Here is a 27,151-nt window from a genome sequence, read left to right on the forward strand (position 1 = left end):
AAATGAGTCAATGCCTGTGTACACGCACAAACGAATTATGCTTCCAAACTAAAGCATAATCCTCACTGTGGGAAAAAAAAGCTCTTGGAAAAAGTAAAAAACCACACAAAATGTCCTCAGTTTGATGTTTTACAGATCAAAATGGTTTCTGCAAAGTTGGAGGAATGACAGCAAACATGCTCGCTCAACAAGCCCAAATGAATAATTTAAAAGATGTTCATTTGTCTGAATCTCAGTGGATATATTATTTTAAAAGTTCTGGGATTAAATATCAGGTCAGTTTAAAGTCAGGATTTTGCCTGATCAATGTGGAGCTGCGACTCTACAAACAAATGGCCTGCTGATTGGTGGGTAGTCCGTCGTGCCAAAGATGACACCTATGTGCTTCTCATTCTTAATTAATATGGACTCATGATCGTCCACAGTGAGGGCAGGCAAATTGTCCAGGTTCATTCAGTGCTACTGTTATTTTCTTTCTTCCACGTGCCAGAACTGATCGTCGGTGATGCTGTGGCAGCAGTTCCTTTCAAAGTTGACACGTGTTGCACCAGAGCATGCCAGATTGTCCCATCCTATTCACTGCTTTAACATTTCCCATAATCCCCGTTGCGGCCCATTGTGCTTCCCAGAATGCGCCGCGACGCCAGCAGAGTTCCAGCATCTCACAGCCATGTAAACATTGGCTATAGTGAGGATGTGGACGCCATTGATTCAGCGAGTTCATGAGTGATTATGATGATGTTGCGTTATCTAGAGGAGGTGTAGCACCTGTGATGAACTTCTGCTGTGCCCCGATGTTGTCTTGTTGTCCATACATCATGAGGTGCATTTACATTGTGCCCTAAACTGGAACTCTGCTGAAACTGACCTCTCGCATAAGTCACAGCTGCGAGATGGTGTGAGATTCACAACTGCTAAACAGCAAATGCATGCTCTTCTAGATGTGTAGTGAGGGTACCAGCATGAGCAATGTCGAGCTTCAAATGGTCTTTGAAACACTTTTTTGAGGTCTTCCTTGGTTTCTTTTGACAAGACAGAGTTCACTAAAGAAGTGTTTGGAGATTCTGGAGTCATCTCTTCAGGTCCCATGACCAGTCCATAGAAGTGGAGCCTTTGAAATGATGGCTTCTATGCTTCTGGTTTCAGCCCTATCCAGGATTTCAAGGACTGTGATCTTGTCCTGCCATTGTATACTGGGGATTGTCCATGAGCAGCACATGTGGAAAGGCTCCAGCTGTATGATGTGACTTCTACAGAAAGTGCAGGTCTCACAACAATAAAGAAGGCAAAGGATTACAACCAGCTTGTAAGCTTTCAGATTGGATGACAGATGGAAGCCGAGTTGGGTCAGTACAGGGGATCGCAGTCCACCTGGCTTGCTTTACAGATCCTGGCGTTGATCTCCTTGTCAATGGATCAGTCACTGGTGATGATACAACTGAGGTGTATCTAGATACGTATCATATCACCTTACAAGGGAGAGATGCACATTCCTCTCTCACACACACACACACACACACACACACACACACACACACACACACACACACACACACACACACACACACAAGCATGTTGCCCATGTTTATAGTGTTTATAAAATAGGTAGCTGACATTTTTTCAAGGGCGGTAATAAATTAAGTAAAGCTTATATAATGAGGTGGAATAGTGTGTGAGTCCAGAATGTTTTTAGAACATTAGACCTTAGCAGTTTTTAGAAGAGGAACTCAGCCCTTTTATTTCCTTTTAATTATGTATTTTTTTTATGTTATATTAGTTGTAATGTATTTATAAATGGTTTAGGTTTGTGTTTGTCAGGATTCATGGTGAGGAACAAACAGAATGCAAGACACAGAATGCAGACTCACAGAAACTGGAGATGGAGTAATAAAAGGCTTTATCTGGAAAAACTGGCACAGATTCAGTACACGGGTAATCAGTAAAGGTGGCGGAGGTAATAGGTAGACGTAAGGCTGAGGCATGGTCAAAGCAAGCTGGGTTCAGTAGCACAGAGTAGCAATGTTGTCAGGACTGGGGCAGAATCAGAGTAAAAAAAAACAAGCACAGTGAGTCCAAGTACAAGGGCTGAGGCAAAAAAAACAGGGTCTAACACAATTGAGCAAAAGGTCAGGAGCAAAAGGTCAAGAGCAAAACAAGGCTGGAATGCAGACTAGGTCAAACAAACTGGCAATAAACAGAGAAACATGCATGGCTTAAATAACAGGGTGTGATTAAGGAAAGTGAAACCAGGTGTCATGAGAGAGTTCAGGAAGGAGACAAAGCTGAGGGAAGAAGGAGCAAGAGAGTGTAGTAAAACAAACTCTAAGCAGACAGAAACAGAGACATGGAAGAAAGAGACAAAGATGAAGCGAACCGATGCAAGAGAGTGCAGTAAAGTAAACACTAAGCAGACAGAAATAAAGTGGAAGGTGAGTCCCAAACATAATGCAAAAAAATCTACACATGGAAGAACAAAGAAACAAAACTAGGAAAACAAAGTTGAGAATTTAATAGTGATCAACAAGAGAATTAAAGGCTGGGGCTGAAACTAGAACACAACTAAATTACAAGCAATGACTACAGTAGCACAAATGCAGAATGAAACCAGTGACTAAAGTAATCCTAAGATGAAATCAAAGACACGGGATCGAGACTTGGGACATGGACACAGACAAAACCAAGATGAAAACCCAGACATGGGGTAGATCATGACAGTGTTATCATATACACACACTATCATCATCAGTATTATTAATATTTTATTATTACTTCTATTTTGTCATTTGATTTTTTTCATTGGACCACAATGGAAATAAGTGTTCTTACTTTCTTACATCATCCATGTGTTTTGAGCATATTTACAATTAAATTATGTACTTACATTGAATTTACAAAAAAAAAAAAAAAAATCACACACACTCGCTCACTCAAAAATGATCTACCACCCCCTGCTAGAATGGCATGTGAGTCCAGAATGTAGTTAGCAATGTCCATTGTTCAGTGTTGTTCACCAATATCCACAGCTTCTCTAAAAATATTTGTCCTATCCATGTTCTGTTTTTGCAGCATTCATCGTAGACCCAAAATACATAAGCATACCAAACAGGAAATGTTAGCTTTCCATTTTCTCCATGATCTAAGTTATATATACACACACACACACACACACTTTTTTGTCTTTTCCACATTCTGCCACAAGCAGGTGCTTCGATTTTTAGATATGTACAGAGACGGTGCCAGAAGACATCAAGCACAATACACATTTCAGTCATGGTCACAGCAACATATCACTTAACTAAAGTGACTAAACCAATTGAACTACAACAGCACAATCAATCAATAACACTAACACTGTTAAACTAACATGAAACACAATAACAACATTTAAAGCCCCAACCTCCCATGGTGCATTGCAGCACAACGTCCATTGTTTACTGGTTACTTGTCTATGCAATTTACTGCATATCTACAATGATGTTTCCAACTAACCAGCGTCGATGTTAACGTCCACCCACTGTACCGCTCAGGAAAACAAACCGCTGAGCCTTAAAGCATACAATAAAAAAAGCATAATTTGTAAGAATGCAAGAAGAATAAGTGTACCATAGCCTCTCTTGATTTAGGAGCAATTTAATTACAGGCTAAAAGATATCCAAAGTGTCTAATAGAGTTTTAAACTTGGAGAGCGATCCAGATGGGCTTGTCAAAAACAATCTGGGAATGAACTTATTTTGCAGCCCGACTCACTCACCTGGAAGATTTTTATATACTGGTTCTGTCTCACAGCATCTGTTGAGGGCTGTGTGGCAAGGGCAACAAGGGACAAACAACAAACTTGTCTATGCAAACTGCCATATACAAAAAAGCAAATCACACTGTTATGTTCAGATTTGGTTCATAGTACATCACTAATGCTCAACTGATAGATATAATGTTCAAACACTTAGCATTTCTAACGAAGAAAAAGAGGGATTTAAAAAAGTATGTTTTTGTGTTTTTGTTTTTTCACGTAAAGAAAAGGTCATGTACTAAGAACATTAAACAGGGATTTTATAACACCTACCTAAGATTGACATGACCTTAGACTTCTTTCCATTGAAATCAGATGTAGGTGTGTCCCATGTTGCAGTTCTCTTGATGGGATTATCAATCTGTCACTTCACAATTATACCTCGCTGATTTAAAACATCTGCTTTGTCAGACATCAAGAATGTACAATTGACTTAATTTCTTTTATTTACTTTTTTCTGCAGACGTGCAAAACAAACAAACAAAAAAATCCATAAAAATGTCTCAGCAAATATTACATGTATTACAAATATTACATGAACTCTATTAATATACACTAGTAGAGTTCTACCTTAGAATTGGTATGCATAATAAAAGATATACCTTACTGAATTTTCATGTACATACGTTGTACAGGCCCCACGATCTGGTGCCAGATAAGCAGCTGAAGATGAGACTAACTTGTCATTTTTTAGGTGGCTTGATTACGACAACTTGACAAAGTGACATGACCATAAATTGTCTTTGGCCTTTTTGGTCTTCATTCGTATGCCAACCTGTCATAACAAAAAACAAATGACACTAGCCATCATAAATAATTGCCATAATGTTTATGACACGTTCATGAGTGTTTCATGTAACAGTTATTGACAGTTGCCAGGATTATGACGCTACCTTCAAGTAAAGTGTTACCGGACCTCCTTGTGCGAAAAATGTCAGCACAGGTTACATTGAAGACCATGCACTGGTGCTGCCACATCCACCACCCTGTGGAACCAACCTGGGACTTTAGCAGCAGGTACGTAGGCAGAACAATGGTCCATCCCTATCGCCAGAAAATAGGGGTTTGTCTGACACACACGATGATATATGTTAGCAATCCCTTGGCCTTTTGATGGGGTCCTCAGCCGTGAGGCACCCACATGCTGGATAATACTGAGGAAAATGTGTCACATGGCCATAGTACTATAATCAACATTCTGAAACAGTGCAACAGCATCCTTGGGTGTAAGCTGTCGATAGCCAGGTCTATAAGTAGTTGATAGTGGCACAGTTTTTGTATTTGTTCCTCTGTACACTACCACAGTGGACTTGAAATGAAGAAATCAAGATCTGCTTGAAATGTAGACTTTAAGCTTTCTTTCAAGGGATCCACATTAAACACTTGGGAAATAGTCATTTCTATACCTCCTATCCACCTTCACTAATATAAATGGCTAAATAATACAAGTAGAAAAAAATCCTGAGGTCAAACCCCAGAGGGAAAGATCATAAAAGATTATAATATACAAACTTTGTTTCATGTATTTTATGTAGCAGAAGGACAGATTGACAACTTCAGAAAATATTGGCCTGGTACAACATGTCATTTAAGTAGCACACAAAAAGAATTAGCCTGGGGTCTGATCAGAACCCATATGGTAGGATGAGGATTAAGTTCTGTGTGCATTTGAATGTGATATATTCCTATTTAGATGGTGGACTCTGCCTATGAGAGAAGTAACAGGTTTTCTGGCAAGGACACATTTGACCTGCACCCAACACTGTGATGTGCATGGGTACAACATGTGTTTAAAAAAAACAACATTTGTGCCCAATATCACATTTTATTCTCATTGTTTTTGAGATTTGGAGATGCTGTTGGCTGCTGGAACAAAATATTTATCAGAGGCCTTTTCAGTGTGAAACATCATGCACTCTGGAGGAAGGTCTCATTCGTAGGGCCCCTTCACGCATAGTACAACTAAGTCAAATTCAGGGCAAATCACGGCATAACAGCTTGCATGAGTGAACCACGAAAACATCGAACTGACGGGCAGGCATGAAAAATAAAAAATACATGCCACCTACGGGATTCAAACCTGCACTTTCCAAAAGCTCTAATTGCCAGTCAGAAACGTTACCACTGAGCTACATCGCTGTCCTGTAAAATGTGCGGGAAAATGCCTGATATCAAGAACATGGACGTATTTAAGAAAAAATAAAACCACACACCATATAAAAACACCACATTTTATTGAATCCCACTTATCAAGCGGGCAATACAAGTATGAAGCATCTGTTCCTCTGTAGATGACCCATGGTCATAGACGTACAGTCATGAAATGACATGAATGAGAAGCAGGGCGCTCTTATCATATCCACATTTGCTGGTGGCGTGTCCAGTTGGCCCCGTATGTGTGTCCTGCCTGATATGCGTGTCTTGTGGACGGTGCACTGCAGGACAAACACTGAGTCATGTGGAACAGAGCTCACGTGGGTGATGTGACATTCAGATCGCTCACTGCATGTTATAATCTGATGGTCCGTTTCACCTGGGGTAGCCTGTCAATGTGCGTGCGCTTGCTGCAGCCCACTGCAACAATGATATATGTTTTTATGTATGTCCATGTGAGGACAGCAAGCAGACACATACGTGTCAGTGGACCGTTGTTAGTTCATGTCCGTCCAAACACTTTGTGTTTCCCAGCCATGACATCCAGAAACACAGATCTCCACAGCCGCTCCTGTGGGCAGACACACCCCCTGTCAGTTGAGCACACATACCAACGTGTCACTGTCTGTTTGCAAAGCCACACGCGTGGGGCACTTAGACAAATTTCACATCCAGCTTGACAGTGATCATCTGCTCACTGTTTTTGTGATGATAGAAAATGTGTGGCCATTCGCACTAAGTGCCATGCGAGCGGTGTTAGATGTTTGTGTGTGTCACCTGGAATTTGGCTGACACCTGCCACAAGAGGGTTCGATGGACTCTCACAGGACACACTCTGTCTTTCAACCGCTGGTGTGCACAAACAGTTGTATCAACAGATGTATGAGGCATTGGAGGCAGCTCCAATTTTACACGTATTGCATACGATTCCTGCTTCATGCGCATTTTGACTACATTCATACAATGTGTGAAGGGGCCCTTAACAGAAGCACTTTGACTTCCATGACTTTATAGTTGTTAAATTTTTGTGAATGCACTCTTCAAAAGCCTGGCACAGTATCCAATGTGACTGTCTGTGATCATTTGCTCCTATCTAGCAAAAAACACAAAGTTCAGCCAAACGCTGCAACCCAGTCTCAATCCATTGGCAGTTTTTCCACCCTGTAAATGTCAAAAAGACAACAGACTCTGCACCGTTACCATGGTGACTGACAGCCACCGTGCACAATGGGATGTTGTGGTCCGACAGAAATGATCTTTAGCCATCAGTGGCAGACAAGTGGACTGAATGGATGAGATATATGAAATATGTGAATAGGAGGGGAATAAAATGTACAGCAGAGATGGAGGGGAGAAGAGAAAGAGGAAGGTGAAAAGGACAGATCTGGCAAGATACGGTGAGCAAAACAAATATCCACTAATGGTGAGAGAATGAGCAAAGGGCGACATCAGCATTCCAGTAGGTGGTAAAAGGTGAAAAAATGTGGACAAGCAGTGTATAGAGACACAAAGTGAGAGGTGGACAGTGTGTAGAATTTTCAGAGGAACAAAAAGGCAGACAGGCAGAGGGGAACTGAATCCTGATCCATTTGTCTCCTCAAATGGCCTCTAGGGACTGTGTGAAATGGTTCTTTTCTTCTGCATCCTTTTCAGCCCTAAACCCCATCTACATGACAAACAGTGTCACTTTGAAGCTGCTTGTGTCATCTGTGCCTATCTGCCACTCACTGTTGACCTTTTGCTCCCTCCTTTCATCTTTCTTTATCTTTCACAATAATTCACCTTTTTGTGACTGTCTCCTTTTCATCCACCGTCCAGTGGATTTATCTTTGATATTTGCCTCTTTTCTCAAAAACGAATCCTGAGATCCGTAGAAAAGACGGCAGCTGCCGTTCGTCACTTCTTCTAATGAAAGGCACTGGAGGGACAATGCATAGCAAGAAAGCTCCAATAATATGGCACTGGAAGACGATGACAGTAATTTCAAGATATAGGAGGAGTGACAGCAGGATCACTAAGCCAAAGAATGGCTGGGTTGCCATTACAGATTTGGACAAATTTAAGCAATATTTTCAGAATGACGACAAAATGCAACAGAGAAATGACAGCATTTCCATTGAGTGATGGAATGCGACTGCTGGGTTTTGCCCTCTTGTGATAACTATCACTACTGTGGGTCACAGAGCTTTCTCTTATCATGCCCCTTTTTTGTGGAAAGATCTCCCTGTGTCAATAAAACAGTCAGATTTTGTACAGACTATCAAGTCCAGACTTAAGACGCATTTATTCTCCCTTTTGTATGGCTAGCATACTAGCATAGATTTTTGCTTCCTACCCTTTTAAATTCATTTTATTAGTAAACAGAGCAGGTCTCTGGCTCAACTTTATCCAAAGTCTGGGTCTGTTAGTGAAGCTTGGGGCTAGCGGCCAGCAATCACCTTATTTCTTCTGCTTTCCTGTTGCTCACTGCTGACAAATTATACCTTAAATGTAATTTTTCTGGCCGACTGATTCTGTTTTCTTTTTCTTACTGTCCGGGATGCGGCGGAATCCATGCGCTGGATTAGATGATTTCTATGGTGGGCGCAGTACGGACTCTGCTGTTAGAACAGACCCAACGAGTAGCTCTGTATGTGATATGACTTATAATAGTGGAAAATGTCTTTCCATTGCAGTTTTGAGAAATATGGCTTTATGAACCACTAGAAAACCTCATGTAAGTGCAAAACCTTTGTGGGGGGATATCTGAGAGTTTCTCTTTTTTTAAGTACATGTTTTTCTATTAAGCATATTTTCAATTTGCTGCTTCACACTGTACTGTTTGTAGAGTCATGGGAAACCTGCCTGGTGTTAATCTTGCTGTACGAGTTGTAAATATCCAGGAAATGTGTTTTTCAGAGTATAGTCATACCATTTTAGTGATGTTATCATACTGTCAGTTTATACATCATAATGCCAAATGATTAGCTGATTGATAAAAAGCTTTGCATCGCCTACTGGTTGTGGAGATATCCTGAGAAATGTGTTTATCTGACCTTATATTGGGCGACTTTAACCTTAGCCTTTGACTGATCAGCTCCTTAAGTTGATCTTGCAACAGAATATTCTGACCAAGATTGGTAAAAATCTGTTCACCCTTTCCATCGTATTTCATACAAAGCAGACAAACAGACACACACACAGATAGAGGAGTGATTACAATAACCTTCTGTCTGTACCATGGCACATAGAGTCCCAAAACTTACATATATATATATATATATATATATATATATATATATATATATATACATATATATATATATATATATATATATATATATATATATATATATATATATATATATATATATATACACACACACACACACACGTGTATTGTTATTAATGGAATGGGATGAAAATCAGAAAAGAAATGCTTTATGTAGCTCTATCTATCTAACTGGTTTGCACCATTAAATGGCACAACTGTCACGATTTGCAAAATGTTATCTTCTGTTGGTGGTCGATTTTTCTATTATCCACAAAAAGTTTCTTTGAAGGTGAGAAAGGGCAACCATACATGAGACACACTGTACTACTGTATTTTAGAAAAGAGAACAAAATAGGACAATGACAAGAACAAAGGATAAAGAGCTTTGTGTGTGTGTGTTCAGTGTACTTTACCTGGGTGAACTGCTCCAACCTTTCTTTAGCCTCAGTCAGGGTTGTGTCAGGGCTGCGAACTTTGACCTCTGGATTTTGCCTCTGAGCATACAGACTATTTCCAACCACTCTGGCTGTGTAGCTGTGAGCATGAAAGAAAAAAAAAAAGAAATAAAAAACATACATATCACTGAGTGCTGTTGAAAAAGTAGAAATACGAGATAGATTACACATAGTGATGCGGATCAGTTCACTTCTGTGATAAATGTGTGACTGTTTTAGTTAGGTTTTGCAGGAATATTGAAAGGTGACTGCTTGATAAAACACTGTTATACTGCAGTATTTGCATTTTACATAAAAGGTAATAAAACCCAAAGGTAAGAATACAGTAAGCATGACAGGAATTGTACAGATCACCTTCATCCAAGTTACTGACCACTTGCTGACACTGTGAGGGCAAATCCCTTGATCTTTGACAAAATTAATGATTTAAAGGGCAATTTTGGGTTCAGCCATCACTGACCAACTAAGTTGGTTCAAATTCAGAAAAAGTACCTGGGAGGAGCAGACCAACAAACAGACAGTTAGACATGACCTTGGCCCCGGTGACTGACTATCGGCAAATGTGATCTTGCTTCAACAATATCAGAAAAACTCCAGAACCCATCTGGATATGTGTGACTACAATGAGTTTGACTTTGACCCAAACAACCTCTTTAGGGCAATTCTTGGGTTGCCTGTCATCCACATATCAAGTTTGCTTAAAATCTGCCAAGGGCACTGAGAGGAGTAGGGTGGCAATTGGTTCAAGCACTTCTGAGGAATAGTGAAACAGCCAAACAAACTGTTCTCAAGTTATAGTATGACACACACACAGACACACACACACTATTATATATATATATCTCAAATCAATTTTATTTATATAGCGCCAAATCACAACAAACAATCGCCCCAAGGCGCTTTATATTGTAAGGCAAAAGCCATACAATAATTACAGAAAAACCCCAACGGTCAGAACGACCCCCTATGAGCAAGCACTTGGCGACAGTGGGAAGGAAAACTCCCTTTTAACAGGAAGAAACCTCCAGCAGAACCAGGCTCAGGGAGGGGCAGTCTTCTGCTGGGACTGGTTGGGGCAGAGGGGAGAGAATCAGGAAAAAGACATGCTGTGGAAGAGAGCAGAGATCATTCACTAATGATTAAAAGCAGAGTGGTGCATACAGAGCAAAAAGAGGTGAATAAAAAGAAACACTGGGTGCATCATGGGAAACACCCCAGCAGTCTAAGTCTATAGCAGCATAACTAAGGGATGGTTCAGGGTCACCTGATCCAGCCCTAACTATAAGCTTTTTCAAAAAGGAAAGTTTGAAGCTTAATCTTAAAAGTAGAGAGGGTGTCTGTCTCCCTAATCCGAATTGGGAGCTGGTTCCACGGGAGAGGAGCCTGAAGGCTGAAGGCTCTGCCTCCCATTCTACTCTTACAAACCCTAGGAACTACAACTAAGCCTGCAGTCTGAGAGCGAAGCGCTCTATTGGGGTGATATGGTACTAAGAGGTCCCTAAGATAAGATGGGACCTGATTATTCAAAACCTTATAAGTAAGAAGAAGAATTTTAAATTCTATTCTGGAATTAACAGGGAGCCAGTGAAGAGAAGCCAATATGGGTGAAATATACTCTCTCCTTCTAGTCCCTGTCAGTACTCTAGCTGCAGCATTTTGAATTAACTGAAGGCTTTTCAGGGCACTTCTAGGACAACCTGATAATAACAAATTACAATAGCCCAGCCTAGAAGAAATAAATGCATGAATTAGCTTTTCAGCATCACTCTGAGACAAGACCTTTCTAATTTTAGAGATATTGCGCAAATGCAAAAAAGCAGTCCTACATATTTGCTTAATATGCGCATTGAAGGACATATCCTGATCAAAAATGACTCCAAGATTTCTCACAGTATTACTGGAGGTCAGGGTAATGCCATCCAGAGTAAGGATCTGGTTAGACACCATGTGTCTAAGATTTGTGGGGCCAAGTACAATAACTTCAGTTTTATCTGAATTTAAAAGCAGGAAATTAGAGGTCATCCATGTCTTTATGTCTGAAAGACATTCCTGCAGTTTAACTAACTGGTGTGTGTCCTCTGGCTTCATGGATAGATAAAGCTGGGTATCATCTGCGTAACAATGGAAATTTAAGCAATGCTTTCTAATAATACTGCCTAAGGGAAGCATGTATAAAGTGAATAAAATTGGTTCTAGCACAGAACCTTGTGGAACTCCATAATTAACCTTAGTCCGTGAAAAAGACTCCCCATTTACATGAACAAATTGTAATCTATTAGATAAATACGATTCACATCACTGCAGTGCAGTGCCTTTAATACCTATGGCATGCTCTAATCTCTATAATAAACTTTTATGGTCAGCAGTATCAAAAGCTGCACTGAGGTCTAACAGGATGAGCACAGAGATGAGTCCACTGTCTGAGGCCATAAGAAGATCATTTGTAACCTTCACTAATGCTGTTTCTGTACTATGATGAATTCTGAAACCTGACTGAAACTCTTCAAATAAAATAGACCATTCCTCTGCAGATGATCAGTTAGCTGTTTTACAACTACCCTTTCAAGAATTTTTGAGAGAAAAGGAAGGTTGGAGATTGGCCTATAATTAGCTAAGATAGCTGGGTCAAGTGATGGCTTTTTAAGTAATGGTTTAATTACTGCCACCTTAAAAGCCTGTGGTACATAGCCAACTAATAAAGATAGATTGATCATATTTAAGATCAAAGCATTAATTAACGGTAGGGCTTTCTTGAGCAGCCTGGCAGGAATGGGGTCTAATAGACATGTTGATGGTTTGGAGGAAGTGACTAATGAAAGTAACTCAGACAGAACAATCAGAGAGAAAGAGTCTAACCAAATACCAGCATTACTGAAAGCAGTCGAACATAAATATATGTCTTTGGGATGGTTATGAATAATTTTTTCTCTAATAGTTAAAATTTTATTTGCAAAGAAAGTCATGAAGTCATTACTAGTTAAAGTTAAAGGAATACTCGGCTCAAAAGAGCTCTGACTCTTTGTCAGCGTGGCTACAGTGCTGAAAAGAAACCTGGGGTTGTTCTTATTTTCTTCAATTAGTGATGAGTAGTAAGATGTCCTAGCTTTACGGAGGGCTTTTTTATAGAGCAATAGACTCTTTTTCCAGGCTAAATGAAGATCTTCTAAATTAGTGAGACACCATTTCCTATCCAGCTTATGGGTTATCTGCTTTAAGCTGCAAGTTTGTGGGTTATACCACGGAGTCAGGCACTTCTGATTTAAGGCTCTCTTTTTCAGAGGAGCTACAGCATCCAAAGTTGTGCTCAATGAGGATGTAAAGCTATTGACGAGATAATCTATCTCACTCACAGAGTTTAGGTAGCTACTCTGCACTGTGTTGGTATATGGCATTGAAGAACATAAAGAAGGAATCATGTCCTTAAACCTAGTTACAGCGCTTTCAGAAAGACTTCTACTGTAATGAAACTTATTCCCCACTGCTGGGTAGTCCATTAAAGTAAATGTAAATGTTATTAAGAAATGATCAGAAAAAAAGTTGTTTTCAGGGAATACTGTTAAGTCTTCAATTTCTATGCCATATGTCAGAACAAGATCTAAAGTGTGGCTAAGGTGGAGGGTGGGCTCATTTACATTTTGAGCGAAGTCAACTGAGTCTAATAATAGATTAAATGCAGTGTTGAGGCTGTCATTCTCAGCATCTATGTGGATGTTAAAATCACCCATTATAATTATCTTATCTGAGCTAAGCACTAAGTCAGACAAAAGGTCTGAAAATCACAAAGAAAATCACAGTAACAACCAGGTGGACGATAGATAATAACAAATAAAACTGGTTTTTGAGACTTCCAATTTGGATGGACAAGACTAAGAGTCAAGCTTTCAAATGAATTAAAGCTCTGTCTGGGTCTTTGATTAATTAATAAGCTGGAGTGGAAGATTGCTGCTAATCCTCTGCCTCGGCCCGTGCTACGAGCATTCTGACAGTTAGTGTGACTCGGGGGTGTTGACTCATTTAAACTAACATATTCATCCTGCTGTAACCAGGTTTCTGTAAGGCAGAATCAATCAATATGTTGATCAATTATTATATCATTTACAAACAGGGACTTAGAAGAGAGAGACCTAATGTTTAATAGACCACATTTAACTGTTTTAGTCTGTGGTGCAGTTGAAGGTGCTACATTATTTTTTCTTTTTTAATTTTTATGCTTAAATAGATTTTTGCTGGTTATTGGTGGTCTGGGAGCAGGCACTGTCTCTACAGGGATGAGGTATTGGGGGGATGGCAGGGGGAGAGAAGCTGCAGAGAGGTGTGTAAGACTACAACTCTGCTTCCTGGTCCCAACCCTGGATAGTCATGATTTGGAGGGTTTAATAAAATTGGCCAGCTTTCTAGAGATGAGAGCTGCTCCATCCAAAGTGGGATGGATGCCGTCTCTCCTAACAAGACCAGGTTTTCCCCAGAAGCTTTGCCAATTATGTTATTGTTCATCCATTTCCTATACCCACATTTTCCAATCAAGGGTCATGGGAAGGGCACTGCAGCCAATTCCAGCAGACATAGGGGCTTGAGGCAAAGTACAGTAGTGTTCAGAATAATAGTAGTGCTATATGACTAAAAAGATTAATCCAGGTTTTGAGTATATTTCTTATTGTTACATGGGAAACAAGGTACCAGTAGATTCAGTAGATTCTCACAAATCCAACAAGACCAAGCATTCATGATATGCACAGTCTTAAGGCTATGAAATTGGGCTATTAGTAAAAAAAAAAAAGTAGAAAATGGGGTGTTCACAATAATAATAGTGTGGCATTCTTTCGGTGAGTTTGTCAATTTTGTGGAACAAACAGGTGTGAATCAGGTGTCCCCTATTTAAGGATGAAGCCAGCACCTGTTGAACATGCTTTTCTCTTTGAAAGCCTGAGGAAAATGGGACGTTCAAGACATTGTTCAGAAGAACAGCGTAGTTTGATTAAAAAGTTGATTGGAGAGGGGAAAACTTAAAAAATTATAGGCTGTTCATCTTCAATGATCTCCAGTGCTTTAAAATGGAAAAGAAAAAAAAAAAAAAACAGAGACGCGTGGAAGAAAAATGAAAACAACCATCAAAATGGCTAGAAGAATAACCAGAATGGCAAACGCTCACCCATTGATCAGCTCCAGGATGATCAAAGACAGTCTGAAGTTACCTGTAAGTGCTGTGACAGTTAGAAGACACCTGTGTGAAGCTAATTTATTTGCAAGAATCCCCTGCAAAGTCCCTCTGTTAAATAAAAGACATGTACAGAAGAGGTTACAATTTGCCAAAGAACACATCAACTGGCCTAAAGAGAAATGGAGGAATATTTTGTGGACTGATGAGAGTAAAATTGTTCTTTTTGGGTCAAAGGGCCACAGACAGTTTGTGAGACGACCCCCAAACTCTGAATTCAAGCCACAGTTCACAGTGAAGACAGTGAAGTATGGTGGTGCAAGCATCATGATATGGGCATTAGGGTGGTCCATAAAAACTTCAAGTCTCACCCTCTAAGTTTGTTGTACCTAACATAAAAACACATCATGTACAATTTAATAAAACTCTAATAATTTTTACTGGTAGCACACAGCCCTTAAAGATTTTGCTGGCAATAACTTTGTCATATAGTATGGTCATTTCCAGATATTTCCAAATTATTTGTCAGTTTAATATTGATATGTCAGGACAGAAATTATGGCAATACATTGGAAAATCAAATCTTTTCATATCCCATAAAATAGTTAACACTAAAACATGAATTGTGAGATGCAGTTCTTCTCGTACATGTATCATGCTCCTACAATACCTACATACTGGGGTAGCGAAGATTTTGTAACAATCAAACATTGCATTTTCATTTTATTGATGAAATACTGTTTCATTATTGATAGATTTAAATAAGTCTATGCTTTATATATTTCCACATATATTTTGATCTAGCTCCAAACAATAATATTCTTTATGCCTTGCAGTACTTAATATTCAAAAATGTATGAATCAGTACAAGATCCAATTATACAGCTGTGTAACATAAGTGAACATCCTTTACATGATAATGATATTTAAGTTGCTTCCATCATGACCAAGACTTGCTGCCGTTTCAGTCAGAATATAGGTGGCACTTCTGTCTGTTGTTTTGGTCCTATCCAATGCTGCTGCAAGTCCTGGTGTTACAACAGCTTTAATTTTACTGGCTTTTTGTGGCACTGGCATAACAAATTCTTCATCTGGACTTTCTGTGTTCTCTTCACTCTGGCTGGAGACAGTGTCAGGTAGTGAGACATTAGATGGTCCAGGCTCCTCCAGTTTCTCTTTGTATTTTGCTTCTGCAGCTTTCCTTTTTTCTGCTCTTTGTTCTTTGGCAGTTTGTATTTTATCTATGCCTGCCATGCATCCCCTTCTACCTTTCTGTCGCTGAGCAAGTAGGAACTGTCTGTCATCTTCAGACTTTATCATTGTTAGGACATCCTGATGTGCCATGTCAAACAAGTCCTCCAAAGATTCACAAAACACTGTTTCATCTTTCTTCTGCTTGTCTGTATTGCGATTCTTGGTCTTTTTCAATGTTTTCCATTTTCCGAACACCTTTTCTAACTTTGTGATCAGATGCTGCTTTGCCCTCAGTGGGATTCTAGCTCTCTCCCAAAAAGGAATTGCCATGTCTATAGAGGTCACAGCAGCATCATGGACAGTTTTCTTCAAATCAGTGTGTTTGAAGAAAAATACCTTGAGTATTTGCCCATTTGAGGGCAATTTGTTTCCCTTTATTTCAGTCGGTGGAACCAATAAGGTATACAAATGTTCTACTTCTAGTAGCTGACATGTTTTACTGAAGTTTCCAGCTAATAGTTAAGCATGTTAAGTCAGCAAGGGTCTCTTTTTACATTTATCTCATGTTAGATTCACCATCACCAAAGATCTGAAAGAAAAGAAGCTGTGAATTGAAGCAAAATTTTCAGCTTGTAGCCTAAAATAACATTTTTGAAAGTATGTTGTTTGTGAGAAATATTTAAACCCAGGTATAGTTTTAAATTGAATATAAAGTTATACTTTAGTTACACTCAGGTGGTTAACTTCTATCCTCTTTATAAGTGATGTGATTAGATACTGGATAATGGATAACCTATTGCACGGGCACTCGGGCAGCGATAATTGATATATTTACAACCTTCAGCTATGATGTGCTACCTCTAAATATTAATGTATGACAAAAATATTTGGCAGGCTTTCTTTTTCCCAAAGCATCATAAAATGAAGGGGTGAGAGTAATGAATTTCCAACTTTTATTTTTTTGAACCACCCTAATGGGCATGTTTCTCCTACTATGGTGTTGGGCCTATATATATATCGGATACAGGTATCATGGATCAGTTTGGATATGTCAAAATACTTGAAGAGGTCATGCCCTTGAAATGGGTGTTTCAACAAGACAATGACCCCAAGCACACTAGTAAATGAGTAAAATCTTGGTTCCAAACCAACAAAATTAATGCCTCACAGATGTGAAGAAATCATGAAAAACTGTGGTTACACAACTAAATACTAGTTTAGTGATTCACAGGATTGCTAAAAAAGCAGTTTGAACATAATAGTTTTGAGTTTGTACCGTCAACAGCAGATGCTACTATTATTGTGAACACCCCCTTGTTCAGTGGATATGTTCAACAGGTGCTGGCTTCATCCTTACATAGGGGACACCTGATTCACACCTGTTTGTTCCACAAAACTGACAAACTCACTGACTGAATGCCACACTACTATTATTGTGAACACCCCCTTTTCTACTTTTTTTTATTAATAGCCCAATTTCATAGTCTTAAGAGTGTGCATATCATGAATGCTTGGTCTTGTTGGATTTGTGAGAATCTACTGAATCTACTGGTACCTTGTTTCCCATGTAACAATAAGAAATATACTCAAAACCTGGATTAATCTTTTTAGTCACATAGCACTACTATTATTCTGAACACTACTGTACATCCTGGAAAGGATGATAGTTTATTGCAGGGCTACATATAGACAGACAAACTCATTCACACACTCACTCACATCTATGGTCAATTTAGACAAGTGGGAGGAAGGCACAGCATCCAAAAGGAGCCCACACAAACACAGTGAGAACATGCAAACTCCAAACAGAAAGGACCAGGTGGGACATGACCTCATGACCTTCTTGGTGTGAGGCCCCAATCATTATTAAAAAAACAACAAAATATTTAATATTTATAAATATTAATATTTAACTCAAAATAGAGTTATTTAAAAGATTGTCTTTTCAAGTTATATATATTTTTAAATGGTTTATTGAGGAGCACGTCCACTCCAATCCAATTTGATTTTAAGATAATATTTTGATACTAATGCATTAGAGACTGAGGAGCTCTGTCACATCAATTATTGCTTCCACAAGCCCAACAAATCGACTGCGGATGCTGCATGCGAGTACGATTACCTCAGTGTGTATGTGTGCATCTATTTTGGGGTGTAGGTACATGTCTGCAAATGTTTTACAATTTTAGTGTGAGGTATCATAAAAATGCTGAACTTGCCAATCTCTGGCTTGTGATGGAGGCAGTGCCACGATAAGGTCTCTGCTCCTTCATCCTGCTGAAGCAGCGTTTTATAGCCGACCTACAAAAATGCTCAAATTTGTATTTGCTCCACTGCCACACATCTCTTTCCATCCCCTTCTGCTTCATTTCCTCCTCCTCTACCAGTCCTCTTTTAGTGTATGTGCAAAGTAAATCTACCAACTCCAGACATACACCAGCTATTGTCTACTCTGACAACAATCAAAGCTCTTAATTGCAAGTCTGGGCCTGAATCTGCTCTTGTCAGGAGGGAAACAATGCTTTGCTTTTGGACTTTTAACTTTTCCCCTCTGACATAAGTGATTAAGTGAAGAATCAAACAGCCTCCTGAGGAGCAGTTAAAAGTGAGGGTCTTTCTGTAAGTGGTTACACGTCTGTCTCCGGTCTACCATCGACACTGTGCAGAAATGAGCTCAGGCACTATTGTAGCAGAAGTGTCAGGATACATATGGCTGGCAGTATCTTAGACCTTAAACACTTTGTTGCGAGACATGTTTGATATTGCATGATATGACACAACTCTACCCTGCCTCACTGCACACATAGGGGGCTGTCTGTCCAAATTACTCAGCAATGAGGAAATCAGGAAACAGAGGAAACTATCCAAGAGCTGTTCAGATTTTGACAGACCATGAAACATCACTAGCAATGTTTACATGATGGCTTCTAATTGGAATAAATGCAGTGGAAATTGAATCATTCCAAATCAGTGAATCCATACATATTTACATGATCCGATGTATACAAGTGTTTATATGTGGTAGTACAATTGGGCTTTGTTCAGAGTGGCACTAAAAATATGATTTATGAGTAAAATTAATTTGAATCTGATCCCAAGTTGCAAGTAAGAAGTATTAAGTCCAATTTAGGCCCTGAGGCCCATTGGTGCTCATCTCTGGATGCCAAAGCGTCAAGTGGATGAGAGTCTGGAATTCCCCCTGGACAGTACACCAGTCCAACACAGGTTACTTCCCAAGGCCGAGTCTGGAACCTATTTAAAGCTGGGTGGACAGAGAATGTAGATTATGTATCTCGTCCAAGGACACAGACAGCTAGCATGAGCGAGATTTAAACCCAGATCTACATATTGGTAAGCCAGCTCTTTACCCACTAAGCTTCCTGCTCTACAACAATAATAATAAATCCCATAAAATCAGTTATTCCAAATCCATTGTAAATCCCCACTTGTAGGTGGCTTGAAATTTGATTTAAATCACATTTCTGCTAATCCGATTTAGTCTGAATGTTCAGATCGGATTCCAGGTGTGTTTACTTACAGTATGTCTGAATTTTCATGCCACATAAATTTTCCCAACTGCAGCCATTGCAGACCACTCTACTCATTATTGCACCGGGGCTAGTCAGGTTCATCCTGCTCCACTAAAATCACTTACTGCTCACTCCAGAAAAGAAAACAAAATGTTTGACATGAGCTGTGCTTACAAGTTCAACCCGTGGGGGTGGACACAAAACCCATAAATGTGCAGGTACACAGACACACACAAAAGCCAAAAATGACATTTAAAAATCATGTCAAAAACAGAAAAAAATAATAATAATGACAAACTATGGAATAAAAGTCATTATCAAAGACAAATGAGCAGCTGTGCTTCAGCTGCTGCATGGATGTGTTGCACGTGTCTGACATGATGCTTGCAGTATGTTTCAGGCTTCGTAATGCACAGATGCATTTTGGATCAGTCATGCTTCAGATGGTGTGAGTGGGTCCAGTACCACTTCAGTATGTAAACATGGAGTGAAACAAACAAAGAGATTAAAGGTGACACTTCAGTTTGTTCATTTTAATATGCTGCTCCATGCTCACTTCTACTCCCCTCACATGCCCTGCTGAGGGCCATGTCATCACTTTAGCAAATGATGTGAATGAGATGGAAAATGAGGATTACCACATGGGCACACAGATCAGATCTGGTCACTTGCTATTACCGTGTGGGCAGTTAATCAATGAGAACAGATATGAATCAGATATGCAACAAATCAGATTTGAACTGGCAGGCTGAACAATGGCTGATTGGTTGTTGTGATGTGTGCATAAAGCAACTCCTGTTGAAAATTACATTTCAATGTCAGCCTGGTCATAATTATTCCATCTCCACTGCTCAAACTCCAACAGCTCTAAAAAAGAGATGTGAGCATGAGCACACCAGATAATCCTCATTGTTCTACATAATTCTGGCCAGTGAAAGAGTCAATGATTTTGAATTCCTTTAAAATCACCAGTGTATTGTCTCCCCTCATTCATTTCAGGGGGAAATCTCAAGGGACTTTTACCCAAGAATACTTTCAGTGCTCCTGCCATTGATTTATGAGATGTCATGATTATTTGCAAGTTACCAATCATGCGTTGCTATGCAAGTGATGAGTATGAGCAGTAGTTATGCCTATACAGGGCAATCTGACTGACTGCTTACATGTTGAATGAGTCTTATATTTTCAAATGTGATTATTAAAGCATTGCAGCACCCTTGTCATTCCACGATCCGAGATGATGTCCGATGGTATCCCATGCAGACGCACGATGTGGTGGACCAGGAGGCCTGCCGTCTCCTGGGCCATCGGGAGCTTCGGGAGGGCCACGAAGTGGGCCGCCTTGGAGAACCGGTCCACTATCATGAGGATGGTGGTGTTGCCCTGGGACGGCAGGAGGCCCGTGATGAAGTCCAGGCCGATGTGGGACCAGGGGCGGTGAGGCACCGGTAGAGGCTGGAGGAGGCCCGAAGTCCTTTTGTGGTCAGCCTTGCCCCTGGCACAGGTGGTACAGGCCTGGACGTAATCCCGGACGTCGGCTTCCATAAACGCCCACCAGAAGCGCTGCTGGACCACTGCCACGGTTCTGCGCACCCCTGGATGACAGGAGAGCTTGGAACCATGACAGAAGTCCAAAACCGCAGCTCTGGCCTCTGGTGGGACGTACAGTTTGTTCCTCGGGCCAGTCCCCGGGTCCGGGTTCCGTGCCAGGGCCTCCCGGACGGTCTTCTCCACATCCCAGGTGAGGGTGGCCACGACAGTGGACTCGGGGATGATGGTCTCTGTTGGGTCCGACAACTCGGCCTTGACCTCCTCTTCATGCACCCGGGACAGGGCATCCGATCGTTGGTTCTTGGTCCCGGGGCGATATGTGATCTGGAAGTCAAAGCGCCCAAAGAACAGTGACCAGCGGGCTTGCCTGGGGTTCAGCCGCTTGGCGGTCCGGATGTACTCCAGGTTCCGATGGTCCATGAAAACCGTGAAGGGCACCGTCGCTCCCTCCAACAGGTGTCTCCACTCCTCAAGAGCCTCCTTCACCGCCAGGAGTTCCCAGTTGCCGACGTCATAATTCCTTTCAGCCGGGGTCAACCTGCGGGAAAAACAGGCACAAGGGTGGAGAACCTTATCGGACTCCCTGCTCTGGGACAGCACGGCTCCTATCCCTGAGTCAGAGGCATCCACTTCAACTATGAACTGGCGATTAGGATCAGGCTGCACCAGAACTAGCGCAGTCGAGAACCGGCGTTTCAACTCCCTAAACGCGGATTCGCACCGATCCGACCAGGTGAAGGGGACTTTAGTGGAGGTCAGGGCAGTCAGGGGGCTAACCACCTGACTGTAGCCCTTAATGAGCCTCCAATAGAAATTTGCAAAGCCGAGGAACTGTTGTAGTTTCCTACGGCTTGTTGGTTGGGGCCAATCTCTCACCACCGCAACCTTGGCCGGGTCAGGGGCGACGGAGTTGGAGGAGATGATGAACCACAGGAAGGACAAAGAAGTACGGTGGAACTCGCACTTCTCGCCCTTCACAAACAGCCGGTTCTCCAACAACTGCTGCAGGACCTGACGTACATGCTGGACATGAGTCTCAGGGTCCGGAGAAAAGATGAGTATATCGTCTAGACGATATACGATATACGAAGACAAACCGATGCAGGAAGTCCCGCAAGACGTCATTAACCAATGCTTGGAACGTTGCGGGGGCATTTGTGAGGCATGACCAGGTACTCAAAGTGACCTAAGGGGGTGTTAAATGCCGTCTTCCATTCGTCTCCCTTCCGGATCCGAACCAGGTGGTACGCATTTCTAAGATCCAGTTTTGTGAAAATATGGGCTCCATGCAGGAGCGTGAACACTGAATCTAACAGGGGCAGAGGGTATCGGTTGCAAACCGTGATCTCGTTCAGCCCCCTGTAATCAATGCATGGACTGAGTCCGCTGTCTTTCTTGCCCACAAAAAAGAAACCAGCACCCATCGGGGAGGTGGAGTTCCGGATCAGCCCGGCAGCTAATGAGTCCCGGATGTAGGTCTCTATTGATTTGCGTTCCGGACATGAGAGGTTGTACAGCCTGCTGGATGGGTACTCAGCGCCGGGATCAAATCGATGGCACAATCGTACGGTCATTAGCTGTCACACCGGGTGGAACCGAGGATCCTAAACATTCCCGGTGGCAGGTTTCGCTCCACTGCGTCACAACCCCAGACGACCAATCAATCCGGGGATTGTGCTTCACCATCCATGGAAACCCTAAAATCACTTGGGAGGTAGAAGGTGTTACATAAAACACAATCTCCTCCCTGTGATTCCCAGACACAACCAATGTCACGGGCTGTGTCTGGTGTGTGATTAATGGAAGAAGCGTGCCATCTAGTGCCCGTACCTTCAAAGGTGAAGGCAGAGCCACCAGAGGGAGCCCTACTTCCTTTGCCCATCTGCTGTCCAGCAGATTCCCTTCCGACCCTGTGTCTACTATTGCTGGGGCGTGAAGGGTTAAATCCTCACTTAGGATTGTGACTGGGATTCGTGCGGATTTACGGGGCTTCCCCGCGTGTGTGTTATGGCCCACCCTTAGCCCAGTATCTAAGGACGGGCATTGTAGTTTTGACCGTTTGGGGCAGTTCCTCTGTATATGATCACTAGAGCCACAGAAAAAACACTCCCCGCGGGTCAGCCTCCTTTGTCTGTCATTTGATTTCACTTTGGCCCTGCTCGTGTCCATAGCTTCGTCAGCAGGGGGAGCTGTTGCCAAACGGAGCCCTCTGGCTGTGGAACGTGGGGACGACGGCACCCTTTCGGACCCGGAAGGAAGAGGGACTGCTTGTGCCCAGCCACGCCCCCCGCCCTGCTCCCGACAGTGTTCCTCTAAGCCAGGGGTGGGCAATCGTGCCATAAAGGGCCGAGACACTGCAGGTTTTCCATGCAACCAATCGCCTCAGCAGGTGATTTCATTAAAGATCAGTTGTTTCAGCAGGTGATTTCATTGACAACCAGGTGTTTATGTTCAGAGCAGAAGCTCATCAGCAACCCACCTGCTGAGGTGATTGGTTACATGGAAAACCTGCAGTCTCTCGGCCCTCGATGCCCACCCCTGCTCTAAGCGGTTGTCTAAGCGTATAACCAGGTCGACAAGCCCATCAAAATCCCGCGGTTCCTCCTTAGCCAGCAGATGCTCCTTCAGGACCGGAGACAGTCCGTTTATGAAGGCGGCGCGGAGTGCAACTTTATTCCAGCCGGACCTCGCAGCCGCGATGCGGAAATCGACTGCATACTCGGCTGCACTCCGGCGCCCCTGTCTCATTGACAGTAGCACGCTCGAAGTGGTCTCGCCTCTGTTGGGATGATCAAAAACCTGTTTGAACTCCCTTACAAACCCAGCGTATGACGTTAGGAGCCGGGAGTTCTGCTCCCAGAGTGCCGTAGCCTAGGCGCATACCTCTCCTCGAAGCAAATTGATGACATAAGCCACCCGGCTAGCGTCTGATGCGTACATGACGGGACGCTGTGCAAAGACGAGCGAACACTGCATTAGGAAGTCCGCGCACGTCTCGACACAACCACGGTACTGCTCCGGAGGGCTTATGTATACTTCAGGGGACGGTGGGGGGATCGTTGAACGACCAGTGGAACGTCTGTGTCGGGCATGGGACCAGCAGGAGGATGTGCTGCAGCAGCACTTTGATCACGCGCCTCCACCCTGGCGGTGAGAGCCTCCATCCTCCGATTGAGAATAACGTTCTGCTCGGTTACCAAATCCAACCAAGCAGTGAAAGCGGTTAGAATTTGCTGCAGCTCACCTAACACGCCTCCTGCTGGCGCCTGTGCACCTTGCTCTTCCATTGGCTGTCCAAGCTCTGGTTGACGTCCGTCGGGATCCATGACGCTGGCCGAGAAATCCTGTTGGGAAGGTGTCGTGACACGGACCCACAACAGGGGGCGTTAATGAACGAACAATGGATAAGTCAAAAAAAGTAACAATTTAATGTTGTGAATCGCACAACGAAAGACAGACAATGACAGAGAATGTGGATCGTCAATTATACACAAGGTGACGTGTGGGCAGGCTCGAAGATAGAAGACGTCTGGCAAGAGAAGAGTCGGATCCCACACAGTTTCCACCACCAACAGCAATCTTACAGAGCTTAATTCCTCCAGTAGGGAAAACCTCCACCTCCAGTCACAGAATCACCCATGCAGCTCCTGTCAGTCACTTCCCTGGAAGGAGTGAGAGGCGAAGACGTCACGCTCACACTATCCGCCAATCCAGCTTCAGACTGTCACCACAGGAAAACGGCTGCACACAGACAATATTCAGTATCAGAAAATCACAGCAGAGAAGGTTACCTGAATGGTAGCTGATTTCTCGGCAGGGAGGTGGAGTTGCAGTCCGGCTTTTATGGAGGATGTGGTTGATGAGTGACAGCTGGTGTTGATGATGTGTGACAGCTGTCACTCCCAGTAGGTCCGATGCCCTCTCGTGCTTGGAGCCCGCACTCCAAGCAGGGTGCCATCTGGTGGTGGTGGGCCAGCAGTACCTCCTCTTCAGTGGCCCACACAACAAATACACCGTAACAAATGCCGTTTGGTCAGTTATCACGGTCCTTTTTTCTCTTTTAAAAAATAAGTTCATCTGCTTGTTGATTTTAGCCATTTCATGCTCCTGTTATAAGAGTGATTGTAGTGTAGTGGTAAAGTTTCCGTCAAGTAATCAGAGCTTTTTGAAACTGCAGGTTCAAAGCCCATGAGTGGCATTTATTTTTTAATTAACCAGGGTTATTTAACTATGGGTGTTCTGTATTGCGTTCCCTTTTATTTATTATTTACATCAACCCAGTGATATTCACTCGTTATACAGCTGGTTTTTACTTTATTGTTCTCCACATCAGTGGCGCGATGTGGTGCACTAAGCCCCAGCTGCTCACACTGTTCCTGCTTGCATGACACCGTGGCAGCGGGTTCGTTCATGCCTGCCCGTTGGCTCGATGTTTTCGTGGTTTACTCATATGAGCTGTTCCGCCATGATCTGCCCTGATTTGTACTTATTCATATTATGTGTGAAGGGGCCCTAAGATTTTAATCCTACCTTGACCTACCTTACCTATCCAGAAAAGATTTTAGCTAAGTTGAATAAATTTCAGAGTTTTCTTTTTCTTTTTTTTTTCAAGCTAGCTTCTTTGTTTCTTTAGTGAAATTTGGCAACACTGGTCTGACTGATCTTGTAGAACTGCTGAACCATACACTTTTCTAAAGGTGGCTTGTCTGTCTTCCTGCCTGATGCAGTTATTAGCCATGAGATTCACTCCATGATGTAGACCCAAACTTTAGTTGATCTGTTCCAGATTATTAGCTATAAAAAGAAAAGAAAATATCTGAGCTGTGCACAAAAAAGTGTATCTGAGTACATACATTGCTTATGTAGTATTGCCCAAATAAAGCAATGCTACACTCTGAAATATATATAAATATATATTTCAAGGTTGTGTCAACAGTTGATGATTGTTAGAGAGACTTTAGCTCATGGAAGAGAACAGGAGCATCAACATGCATCATTCAAATATTGGCCCCAGGTAAAGAAGATCCCAATTGTTTTTCATTTCTGCTTGACTCATGACTAATCACCAAGGCTTGGATGGAAGGCTTGATGGGCCCAATAACACTCACTTGGATATCAATTAGTAAGAGAGACAAAGTGAAAATGCGTGGGTGTTTTTGTCTGGCGAAAAATTTTTACATTTAGCTTCTTAAAAAAAACACGGTTTAAAACTACAAGTGCAGTCGGTAGAGCCCTCTATCAAATAAACTCCAATCGTTTGTCAAGTCTACTTGACCACTCATGTCAAAAAACATTTTGGCCTACTCAATCCAGACTATTATCTGGATGAGGAGCATAGAAAATCACTCACCTTTGATACTGATCACAATCCTGACCTTCTTCACTCACCTAAATGCTCACCTGTAATCCTGATTTTCATATGTGTTCCTGATCACTGATCATGTTCCTAATGGTTGAGCTTGGAACCTGAAAGCCAAAAGCTGAACTTTAAGCCTGGTTGCTGAACTTTGATCCCGAAAACTCAACCTTGTGATATTTGATCCTTAAAAACTCAGCTTTGATCCACGTTCCTGGTCACTGTTTATGATGTTTGAAGTCTGAACCTGAATGTTGATCTTGTATCCCAACAGCTGATTTCATCCTGTGATCAGGATCTTAGATCAGCATGAAGGATCAAAGCCAGAATCACCTTGATCTGGGAAATTGGTTGATTAATTTTTGTGTAATCCTCAAGACAAGCCAACTCAGACATGCTCGTGACAACAAGCCCTCCTTGATGTAGATACTAACATAAAACAGATGTCAGTTCTCTTAAAATTAGTGAGAAAATCTATTTCATCTGTTAAAGTGAATTTTCTATATTACAAAGCAGGGATACTCGGCAGCCAGTCTGCTATGTGTCAGCCTGATCCCGTCAGATATCAGAAGCTAAGCAGTGCAAGATCTGGTTAGTACTTGGACAGAAGACCTCTTTGGAACACCAGCGACTGTGTGTGTTTCTCCAGGTAAAACTCGAGTTGCGTCAGGAAGGGCATCCGGCATAAAAAAAAAAAAAAAAAAAAAAAAAAA

General features: G+C 42.0%; 1 protein-coding gene across 1 annotated transcript in view; it reads right to left on the reverse strand.

The window, feature by feature from the left end:
• The window catches only part of LOC117521489 (glypican-5-like), a 361,302-nt gene that overhangs the window by 95,699 nt on the left and 238,452 nt on the right, over positions 1 to 27,151 (reverse strand). Inside the window, 1 exon segment of the mRNA XM_034182796.1 lies at positions 9,611 to 9,731. Within this exon segment, the coding sequence (XP_034038687.1) occupies positions 9,611 to 9,731 (121 nt within the window).

Source organism: Thalassophryne amazonica, chromosome 12, assembly GCF_902500255.1.
Source record: "Thalassophryne amazonica chromosome 12, fThaAma1.1, whole genome shotgun sequence".
NCBI classification, from domain to species: Eukaryota; Metazoa; Chordata; class Actinopteri; order Batrachoidiformes; family Batrachoididae; genus Thalassophryne; species Thalassophryne amazonica.